This window comes from Polypterus senegalus, chromosome 3 (assembly GCF_016835505.1).
Source record: "Polypterus senegalus isolate Bchr_013 chromosome 3, ASM1683550v1, whole genome shotgun sequence".
Lineage (NCBI taxonomy): Eukaryota > Metazoa > Chordata > Cladistia > Polypteriformes > Polypteridae > Polypterus > Polypterus senegalus.
In genome coordinates, this window is record NC_053156.1 from 263724757 (window position 1) to 263737002 (window position 12246).

The following is a 12246-nucleotide window of genomic DNA, read 5'->3' on the forward strand; positions in this document are numbered from 1 at the left end:
TTGTGATAGCTTACTGTTTGGAATGTAACAGTGAATCCTTGCATTTGGTCCATGGACAGCTAAGTTACATGCTACCCAAGATGATAATGGTGGAGGAAAAATAAAGATAGTAGGTATGAATAAAATGGAATGAACAATGGAAAAATATAAATGACAAAAGTGTGGTTAAGCAGGTGAGCTAAGTAATAATTTAATTACTTTCCTTCTACAAGTGAGCCTTCTTCAGGTATAATGGGTTACAGTAAATCAAACAAAAACTATTTTACAGGAGGAACCCACTCAATAAAATCATTTATAGGGCTTTTTCAAGTTTCAGAATTACAGGAGCTGTTAAAAGCAACTGAAATGTTACTGGCTCCCAGTAAGTACACAGTGTTAAGAACCATTCAAAGGAGACAGGTGTGACTTTTATATGAATACTTTTAAAACAAATATTAATGAAGTACAGTACGTGGATCATATGTGGTTGTCTATCTCATCTGTTGAAGAAGTGCACATATTTTCAAGTAAAGACAACATTTTAAGTATGACATTTTACTCCCTCGTGTGGCTATAAAGTATATTGTCATACAATTTGAAGCAAAACAATAATGAGCCAACTTTTTGTCTTGTGTATTCTCTAAATGAACCTAATGTATATTATACCAATGAACCTAGTGATTTTCCTTTAAAACATCCTTTTACTTCACCAATACTTTTTCAGAATTATTACTCACCTCTGGAATAATAGTTAGTTGCTGCAGGGAGCTATATATACAATGATGACACAAATCACCCTTCATACTCTTATTTTCTACCACTAATCAAAGATATGGTATTTTCTAAGCTGGAAACAGTACTAAATTCTCCAATATTACAAATACACAATGATTACTTTGTGGCATGTGTATCTTTAATAAATCAAAAAAGCAGTGTATTGTTTTCCTACAAGACAGAAGCATCTATTAAAAAGATTATAAACAAATGATACACACGTAAATAGTTGTGGAACTAAATACTGTATAAAATGCTTTTGCATATGTTTTGAAGATGTTTTAAAATTGAATTCCTTTATAACTCCAAAACTAAGGAGATTTTTAAAGAGATGAAATTCTGTGCATATACACTTTGTGACAAATGTCACATCTGTATGGCTTACTTGTTGAGAGCCATTTTCATTGAGGATGCTCCCCGATTAATACCACCAGCATCTCCTGACTCAGGGTCAACACTTGCTCCAGAAGGCTTACTGTCATACCAGTCATCATCCCATTCATCATCATCAGCAGCCCCTAAAAGGATCACAATATAAGGTATTCTTTCAAAACTTGAAGATTAAATACACAATAACAACCAAAGCATTTTTTCAATGAAAAAAAAAATTAAAACATTTCCTTTTTCCTATATTAAAAATGTATAATTACTATCATGAAAAGATTAAATATACAGTCATATGAAAAGGTTTGGGAACCCCTCTTAATTCTTTGGATTTTTGTTTTCATTGGCTGAGCTTTCAAAGTACCAACTTCCTTTTAATATATGACATGCCTTAAGGAAACAGTAGAATTTCAGCAGTGACATTAAGTTTATTGTATTAATAGAAAATATGCAAATGCATCATAACAAAATTAGATAGGCGCATAAATTCGGGCACCCCAACAGAGATAATGCATCAATACTTAGTTGAGCCTCCTTTTGCAAATATAACAGCCTCTAGACGCCTCCTATAGCCTTTGATGAGTGTCTGGATTCTGGATGGAGGTATTTTTGACCATTCTTCCATGCAAAATCTGTCCAGTTCAGTTAAATTTGATGGCTGCCGAGCATGGACAGCCTGCTTCAAATCATCCCCACAGTCAGGGGACTGTGACGGCCATTCCAGAACATTGTACTTCTCCCTCTGCATGAATGCCTTTGTACAGTTATGCTTGAAAGTTAGTGAACCCTTTAGAATTTTCTATATTTCTGCATAAATATGACCTAAAACATCATCATATTTTTATCATCAGATTTTCATTCAAGTCCTAAAAGTAAATAAAGAGAAACCAGTTAAACAAATGAGACAAAAATATTATACTTGGTCATTTATTTATTAAGGAAAATGATTGAATATTACATATTTGTGAGTGGCAAAAGTATGTGAACCTTTTCTTTCAGTATCTGGTGTGAGCCCTCAAACCCCCAAACCCCCCAATTTGCAGCAATAACTGCAATTAAACATTTTCCGGTAACTTTTGATCATTCCTGCACGCCGGCTTGGAGGAATTTTAGCCCATTCCTCCATACAGAACAGCTTCAACTCTGGGATGTTGGTGGGTTTCCTCACATTAACTGCTCGCTTCAGGTCCTTCCACAACATTTCAATTAGATTAAGGTCAGGACTTTGACTTGGCCATTCCAAAATATTAACTTTATTCTTTAACCATTCTTTGGTAGAACGACTTGTGTGCTTGGGGTTGTTGTCTTGCTGCATGACCCACCTTCTCTTGAGATTCAGTTCATGGACAGATGTCCTGATATTTTCCTTTAGAATTCTCTGATATAATACAGCATTCATTGTTCCATCAATGAAGGCAAGCCATCCTGGCCCAGATGCAGCAAAACAGGCCCAAACCATGATACTACCACCACCATGTTTCACAGATGGGATAAGGTTCTTATGCTGGAATGCAGTGTTTTCCTTTCTCCAAACATAACGCTTTTCATTTAAACCAAAAAGTTCTATTTTGGTCTCATTCGTCCACAAAACATTCTTCAAATAGCCTTCTGGTTTGTCCATGTGATCTTTAGCAAACTGCAGACGAGCAGCAATGTTTTTTTTTGGAGAGCAGTGGCTTTCTCCTTGCAACCCTGGCATGCACACCATTGTTGTTCAGTGTTCTCCTGATGGTGGACTCATGAACATGAACATTAGCCAATGTGACAGAGGCCTTTAGTTGCTTAGAAGTTACCCTGGGGTCCTTTGTGACCTCGCCGACTACTACACACCTTGCTCTTGGAGTGATCTTTGTTGGTCGACCACTCCTGGGGAGGGTAATAATGGTCTTGAATTTCCTTCATTTGTACACAATCTGTCTGACTGTGGATTGGTCGAATCCAAACTCTTTAGAGATGGTTTTGTAACCTTTTCCAGCCTGATGAGCATCAACAACTCTTTTTCTGAGGTCCTTAGAAATCTGTTTTGTTTGTGCCATGATACTCTTCCACAAACATGTGTTGTGAATAGCAGACTTTCATAGATCCCTGTTCTTTAAATAACACAGGGTGCCCACTCACACCTGATTGTAATCCCATTAATTGAAAACACCTGACTCTAATTTCACCTTCAAACTAACTGCTTATCCTAGAGGTTCACATGCTTTTGCCACTCACAAATATGTAATATTCGATTGCTTTTCTCAATAAATAAATGACCAAGTATAATATTTTTGTCTCATTTGTTTAACTGGTTTCTTTTTATTTACTTTTAGGACTTAATTGAAAATCTGATGATGTTTTATGTCATATTTATGCAGAAATATAGAAAATTCTAAAGGGTTCACAAACTTTCAAGCACAACTGTAGATTTTGCATTGTGTTTTGGGTCATTGTCTTGTTGGAATATCCAACCCTTGTATAACTTCAACTTTGTGACTGATGCTTGAACATTATATTGAAGAATTTGTTGATACTGAGTTGAATTCATCTGACCATTGACTTTAACAAGGGCCCCAGTCCCTGAACTAGCAACACAGCCCCACAGCATGATGGAACCTCCACCAAATTTGACAGGCGGTAGCAGGTGTTTTTCTTGGAATTCTTCCGCCATGCAAAACACTTTTTGTTATGACTAAATAACTCAATTTTTGTCTCATCAGTCCAAAGCCCTTTGTTCCAAAATGAATCTGGCTTGTGTAAATAAGTGTTTGCATACAACAAGTGACTCTGTTTGTGGCATGAGTGCAGAAAGGGCTTCTTACTCATCAACCTGCCATACAGATGTTCTTTGTACAAATTGAGCTGAATTGTAGAACGATGTACAGATACACCATCTGCAGCAAGATGTTCTTGCAGTTCTTTGGAGGTTATCTGTGGATTGTCTGTAACCATTCTCACAATCCTGCACATATGCCGCTCCTGTATTTTTCTTGGCCTGCCAGACCTGGGTTTAAAAGCAACTGTGCCTGTGGCCTTCCATTTTCTGATTAGATTCCTTAAAGTTGAAACTGACAGTTTAAACCTCTGAGGTAGCTTTTTGTAGCCCCCTAAACCAAAATACTGAACAATCTTTGTTTTCAGATCTTTTGAGAGTTGCTTTGAGGATCCCATGCTATCACTCTTCAGAGGAGAGTCAAAGGTAAGCACAACTTGCAATTGACCACCTTAAATACCTTTTCTCATGATTGGACATACCTGTCTATGAAATTCAAGGCTTAACGAGCTGATTCAACCAATTTGGTGTTGCAAGCAATCAGTATTGAGCAGTTTCATGCATTCAAATCAGCAACATTAAAAGGGGACCCACAGCCAGCTTTTCACATTTGATTTAATTTCATACAACTAAATACTGCTTCACAACGGCATGGTGGTAGCGCTGCTGCCTCGCAGTTAGGAGACCTGGGTTCTCCCTGCGTGGAGTTTGCATGTTCTTCCCGTGGCTGTGTGGGTTTCATCCAGGTGCTCCAGTTTCCTCCCACAGTCCAAAGACATGCAGGTTAGGTGCATTGGTGATCCTAAATTTTCCCTATTGTGTGCTTGGTGTGTGTGTGTGTGTGCCCTGCGGTGGGCTGGCGCCTTGCCCAGGGATTTGTTCCTGCCTTGCGCCCTGTGTTGGCTGGGATTGGCTCCAGCAGACCCCTGTGACCCTGTGTTAGGATATAGCGGGCTGGATAATGGATGGATAAATACTGTTTCACTAAAAATCTTTGTTCGGAAAACACCACAGTACTCAGATGTTCCTAGGAAATGAAAGACATACCACTGTTATCTTTTTTCTTGAAAGTAGAGTCAATTATTATGCAGGCTGAGAGGGGTTCCCAAACCTTTTCATATGACTGTAAATGACAGACTTGTGCTCATGCATACTAATTGTTACTTTAAAAAGTAATACCATAAAAAATCATTTCATTCATCAATCAAATAGTACTGAACCTCCTACACAGAAAACAAAAGTAACTATAGCTGGTCAATAAAAAAATGTAAAAAAATATAAAGTTTTGGAAAACAATTGAAAAAAGTAATAATATATTTAAATTTAATCAGATTATTATTTTACCATGCAAGGTTTCTTTAATATGTCTTTTTATTTTACTGATTATTAAATGGCATATAAAAAACAGAGGATTCAGCCAAACAACCTCCCAATCAAGAAATGATAACTGTAGTACTTAAAAAACTAAAGAAAATAAGTAATAGATAAACATTTGCTTGCTTTGTTAAAAAGCACAAATACAGTGAATTCACATCACTTCATTTTCAGCCACTTTACTGCATTGTATATTTAATTTTAAATAAATAAATCTGCCATTTCTGAACATCAATCTGCACTCAATAACTCATAATGAAAATAGTTCTCATTCATATATATAAGTAATCAGACCTTTAATTCAGTACTATGAAGAAGCCTCTTTGGTAGCACTTACAGCTTATAGAGTTCTTGGATAAGTTTCTACAAGTTTTGCATACGTGTATTTGGGAAGTTTCTCATTCTTCCTGGTAGATTCTCTCAGGTCTTATTAGATTGGGGGTGGGTTGGGGTGTGGGGACATCTGTAAACTGTCATCTTCAAAGATCTCCACTATGGAGTTTAAGTCTGGGCTTTAGCTGGACCACAAAAGGACAGTCATAGACTTATCCCAAAGTCACTCCATATATAAGCACTATATACTTCTGGTCACTGATGTACTGACAGGTGGTCATATGCACCCTAGCTCTGGTTTTTATCAACGATCACTCTGTATTGGGCTGAAATCACCTTTCCCTTAATTCTGACCAGTCTCCCTGTCCCTGCTGCTGAAAAAAATCCCCAATAGCATGATGCTGCCACCATCAAGGAAAGGTATCAGGCAGGTGATAAGTTGTACATAAACTCCCCCAGAAACAATGCTTGGACTTCTGCACAGAGGATCTTTTAGAGTGATCATAGGATTCACCTCCCTTTCCAAGGCCCTTCTTGCCTGGATACAGAGTTGGGCTGAAATGGCAAGATATGCAGTGTGAATCAAGGGACTTTGCATACACAGGTGTGTGCCTTTCTAAACTATAGCCAATAAATTCATTTTGCCACAGGTGGACTTTAAAATCAAACTGTAAATAGATCTCAAGGATAAAGCAAACAGGATGCATCTGACCACAGCAAAACGAGAGATTTCAGTTTCGATTTTCAAACATTTGCAACCTTTCTGAAAACAAAACTGTTTTCACTTTGTCATGATGGGTTAATAAGTGTAAACTGATGGGTGAAAATAGCAAATTTATCTTAATATTTTTAAGAATAAATAATATGTTTATTTTGATTTAAAGTGTGCAGAAGGTAAAGGGGTCTGAATACTTTCGGAATCCACAGTAGATTTGAGGTGGCTAAAATAGTATTCATAGAAAATAGATTAGAACTGAAATGATGTCAAATTTTTTATTTTTTGTATTATTCTTAGCTATTGCTTGTGGAGGGTCTATGATTAATTGTACTTAATATTACTTAAATGTTAAATTTCTGAAAGAATAACCGGATATAGAATTGAAATTTGTGTTGAAGTGTAAAATGAAAGCTGTTGACTGCAATGGATAGCAGGTCAGTAGCCTCCTTAGCGTTATGTTTACCCCTGTAAAACTGTGCCAAAAAATATATTTCTTCAAAGCATGCAAATACCAAAACGTCAACATAAATACAGTAGGAAAGGTATGTCTAATGTCCTACTGGTATAGATTTAGCACTCGCCTTTCGTGTGATCATTTCTGAAGCAGTCGCCAATGGAAAGCCCAACATAGCAACTGGGACATTAGGAGCAGGTTTGTTTGCACACTTTACATATAATATTTTTTTGTTGCTTGCACATGAGTGGGTAAAATGTCAGTGCCTGGTTCACATGAGCAAAAGGCCCCTGTGTTGTTGTGGACTACTATTGTGTAAGGCTTGATAACTTCCAGATTACACAGATATTGACAGTTGCTGCATTGTAAACCTTGCTTAGGGAGCTAACGTTTTTCTGGTTCTTCATAATCATTTTACTTTTTGTCATGTACCACAGTAAACCTTCAGGCGAACAAATTCACTGGGCATATCACAGCAGTTCGGCCATATTGTTCCATATGCATCAGTTTCACTATTCATGTCAAAGTTTGATAACTAATTTACATTGTCATCACCACTGCTTGTTTCATCTAAAGGTTCAGTTTTAGTTTGCTCTAAAACTGACTTTACAGCTTCTTGTTTACATGTCATTATGTTTGAAGGCTCTGGCCCACTCATGTATATTGATGAGTTGCCAGAGGGTTGCAAAATGCATAGAAATTCTCATTTTTTTGTTGAATAATGTTATTTCACCAACAAGATGGCAGCAGAAAACTGTTCAGACTGTTATTCAGGCTTAAAACTTCATATCTCATCAAAACAAATTAAATTAAATAGGATTTGGGATTAATTTATATAGAATTACGAACCTGACAGACAATTGTGGGTTAAAGGCAAAAAGGTTAAAGCAGTTTACCAATATATTGTTGTGTCAGAAAAATATTGAATTATTATAATAAGTAAATAACGCACCTGTGAGGTTGGTTTAGGGTTTGTAAGAAGTACATGTTTATTCCTTGAACACATAACAACTTAAATAGCTCCTGTTTTCTTTGAGTCATTTATAGAGAGAATGATAGTTTACTTTTTTCCTAGTATTTTTTACAAAGTTTATTTAAGTAACCATATATGACTGCAAGCAGCAGGAAACGTTAGTTGGTGTTATATAAGTTTGAGCAAACAGCTGACATTATTTTGATTTCCTGTCCGTACACTTGACTCTGTTGAAGTTTTAATATCTTATAATGGGGATCTGTTTTTCTGACAGGAGCAAAGACTTTCTGCAGAAACAGAAGACCAGGAGTGGAGTTGGATGAGGTCTTATTTCAGCTACTAGAGTTACTGGTCAAATATATGAGGTGAAAGACATTCATATTTACATTTACTATGTCATATGTAAAACAAAGTTTTGCATTTTCAAGTAGTCAAATGGAGAACCAAAAACGAGCAATATTAGAGGTATGTTCAGGGTTACGCCTTGACTCCATCCCCTGCAATTAGATATGGGAGTAGTCTGATTGGATCGAATTCTAGCTCCTAGATTTTGTGGTGCTGCATTGAAGGAAACTTCTGAGGAGCAGATATCATAGGAGTAATAAAGGAAAATATAAAAAATGTAAAATGTACAAGTTGAAATACCCCCTCTTAAAGTAAATTTAAAACAGTAATGCAGAATTAAAAGTCACTCACAATGTAACTATTATTAAACAGACAATTTCAACTAAATTGCTCTGTTTAGAGCTAATTATTTTATGCAGACACACACATAGACAGACTGACATGCCCAATGATGACAGCAGTTGCTTTCTGCATTATAAACAAATGCACCTAAAAGGCTTTAAACATACAGCATGTAGTAAGTGTGAAAAACCAAAAGAGATTGAGGCACTACAGAAATATATTTGCTCGGGCACAAATCTCAATGATTTAATAGCTTCATTCATGTAGTTGAGATAATTTTGATAAAAAGGTTATAAAAAGACTACTACCGATAACAGTTTAATGAAAATTTTCTAAAACTTGCTTGCTTTATTGCTGATGTTTTGTTGAAGAAAAGCTACAGACAATAATAATATATCTAGGTCCATTAACAAAGGACCTCATGTGATCACGGTTCCAAAAAATATGATAAAGCTTGTATTTAATAAAGCTTGTTTTTAATATTTTACTTGCTCAATTATTAATGGAATACATTATGGAAATACAACAGGTTTTATTTTTTGATCAGTAATGCACAGTTTATAGTAACATAGTGGCAAAGTGGTAGGCACTGTAGCCTCACAAATCCAGCATCTTGGGTTTGAAACACATGCCTGATTGCTGTATGTGTGGATTCTGCACAGTCTTTATATATCTGTTTGGGGTTTTCTTTTGGCACTTATTTTGTTCTCTCCAATTCCCAAATATATGTGTGCTAGCCTATTTGGTAGGGATTTTTCCTGTCTTGCACCTGGTGCTGCTGGGATAGGAACAAACATGCCATAACCCCTAGCAGGTCTGAGAATATCATATTTGGTAATAGAAGAATATACAATGGAATCTCAGGTCACAAACGTCTCGGACCACGTACAAATCGGGTTACAACCAAAAAGTTCGCCAAACTTTTGCATCTGTTCACGACCACACACTCGGGTAAAGGAAAGGCCAGTTTCCCTTCCGGTTTGTACCCGCCGATGATTTCCGCACGTGTTCAGTCTCTCCCTGTGCATTCGCTGTGAACTCTTTGTGCATGCCGGTGATTTACGCACATGTACAGTCTCTCCCTGTACAGCACATTGTTCTCGGTCAGACATGCATCGTGCAGAGGGACTTTGTGGTATAGTGGGTCCACAGCTCACGTCAAGAGGCCAGTTTTAAATAAATAATCGCCAATTACATCTGCCACGTCTTCTTCATAAACAGAAGCGCGAGGCGGCTAAAGGGAGGAAAAAGAAAAGAAAGACGGAGGTTGCAGAGTGAGGAAGTAAGCAGGAAGCAGTGTGGAAAGAACCGGTGCGAGCGAGCGCGTGCTCACAGGCAGGCAGCTGGACAGTGCGCCCCAGTAGGGGTGTCTGACTGACACTCGGTGGGGAAGAAGGGAGCGGTCGCTCCAGCTGAGAGATCAAGGAGCTGGAGTGACCAGAAGAAGGACGGCTGGCTGCGTAAGGCCAAGAAGGCAGCAGGGGTCACCAGTTAAAGAATGCACTGGGCTTGTTTTTAGAGACTGCTTCTAGCATTGTTTTAACCACGTTGTATTTAATGTTTAAAGAGACTGCTTCCAGCATTGTTTTAACCTCGTTGTATTTAATGAAGACTTTTTTCTATTGGGTTTTAACCTCCACTTCACTTCTGTTTTTATGGGATTATTTATTTATTGAAGAATTCTTAAAGCACTGCACTTTATTTCATTTGGACTTTGTTTTTTATTGTTTTGTTGATTTTAATAAAAGCACTTGGCACTTTTTGCACCATCCCCTTGATCCATTGTACAGTAGTGCCTCACTGTCATGCTCATCGGTAACATTACCGACGGTGACGGGTTTAAGGGCTCCCGGAAGTGAGATGGGAGCATGCAGCGAACCCGCATTGTCACAGACTTTACCTCAAAACTGTAATCTCCTCTCCACCCAGTTCCTCCTCACTTCCTTCATGCCAGAACTCGACTCATACAAGGTTAGTTTTCTTGGTTGTTTATGGTTAGTTTTTGTATAAATTAAGGATTTTTCCCTGTGCTTAAAAAAATGTTTACAGCGATCGGTTCGTAAGGCTATGCGTGAACTCCTGCAAGGTTAGTTTTCTTGGTTGTTTATGGTTAGTTTTTGTATAAATTACGGATTTTTCAAATGTTAATGTCTTCCCTGTGCTTAAAACTCATGAAAAAAGTGTTTACAGCGAGCGGTTCGTAAGGCTATAGTGTGAACTCTTGCAATGTTAGCTTTCTCTGTTCAAGGTTTTGTCAGTGTTATTCAATGTTTTTACATTTAGTTTATTATTACACTGTGCATTCTATGGTATAATTAACTATTTATGTGTTTAAAAATCTTTAAAACAAATATATTTACATACAGTTCATACGGTCCGGAACGGATTCATTGTATTTACATAAATCCTATGGGGGAAATTACTTTGGGTCAGAACCAAATCGGGTTGCGACCAGAGTTTTGGAATGATTTACGGTCATGACCCGAGGTTCCACTGTATGTTCTTATTGTTGAAACCAAAGAAGAAAAAAAAAACAGTATACAAGGACTGTTAAATGTTAGTAAAAAAAAAAAGCTGCTGCCAACTTTTATAAGGATCGGTGTACAATCATCATAAATCACACTGAAGAACTGTAAAATAACTGTAAGATAACAGATAATTATTCAATGGCTTCTCTTCAGCTGTAATTATATCATATATTGTATTACAAACTGTGCTTGTATACATTATACTGTATATATACACTGATTAGTCACAGCATTTAAACTAAAACCACTGACAGGTGAAGTTAATAACATTGATTATCCCATTACAGTGGCACCTGTGAAAAGGTGGGATATACTAGGCAGCAAGTCAATAGTCAGTTCTTGAAGGTGATATGTTGGAAGCAGGAAAAAAAGGCAAGCATTAAGATCTGAGCGACTCCTACAAGGACTAAGTTGTGATAGCTAGAGGACATGGTCAGAGCATATCCAAAACGGTAGGTCTTGTGGGGTGTTCCCAAAATGCATTTGTTACTATCTACCAAAACTAAAAAAACCAAAGATGGACAACCAGTGAGCAAGCAAAGGGTCATGGGTGCCCAAGGCTCATTAATGTGCATGAGAAGCAGAGGCTACTCAGTCTGGTCTGATCCCACTGAAGAGCTACTGTAGCACACACTGCTTTAAAATATTTTGCCTGACATGTGAGAAAGGTGTCAGAACATACAGTACATTGCAGCTTGCCACAGACTGGTCAGAGTGCTGACCCCTGTCCACTGCTAAAAGCACCTATAATGGGCACATGAGCATCAGAACTGGACCATAGTGTAGCTGCAGAAGGTGGCCTGGTCTGATGAATCACGTTTTCTTTAATATCATGTGGATGACTGGGTATGTGTGCATCATTTTGCCTATGTTAGAGATGGGAATAAGACGCACCATAGGAAGAAGGCAAGCAAGCGGAGGAAGTGTGATGCTCTGGGCAATGTTCTGCTGGGAAATCTTTGGTCCTGGCATTCATGTAGATGTTACTTTGACACATACAACTTACCTAAAAATTCTTGCAGATGACTTACACCCCCCTTCAAGGCAATAGTATTCACTGATGGCAGTGCCCTTTTTCAGCAGGATAATGCACCTTGCAACACTGCACAAATAGTTCAGGAATAGATTGAGGAATATGACAAAGAATTCAAGGTGATGACTTGGTCTCCAAATTCTCCAGATCTCAATCCAATTGAGCATCTGTGGGATGTGTTTTAAAAACAAGTCTGATCTATTTAACACCCTCGTAACTTACCTGACTTGAAGGATCTGCTCCTAACGTCTTGGTGC

The 12246-nt window shown here is 37.6% G+C and overlaps 1 protein-coding gene across 2 annotated transcripts in view; it reads right to left on the reverse strand.

Annotated features, from left to right (window-relative positions):
* LOC120526117 (sorting nexin-9-like) overlaps nucleotides 1-12246 on the reverse strand; it is a 137122-nt gene that overhangs the window by 41998 nt on the left and 82878 nt on the right. For both annotated transcript variants that reach the window (XM_039749051.1, XM_039749052.1), the window contains one exon: nucleotides 1139-1271. In XM_039749051.1, coding sequence (XP_039604985.1) covers nucleotides 1139-1271 — 133 coding nt within the window. The remainder of the gene's footprint in view (nucleotides 1-1138; nucleotides 1272-12246) is intronic.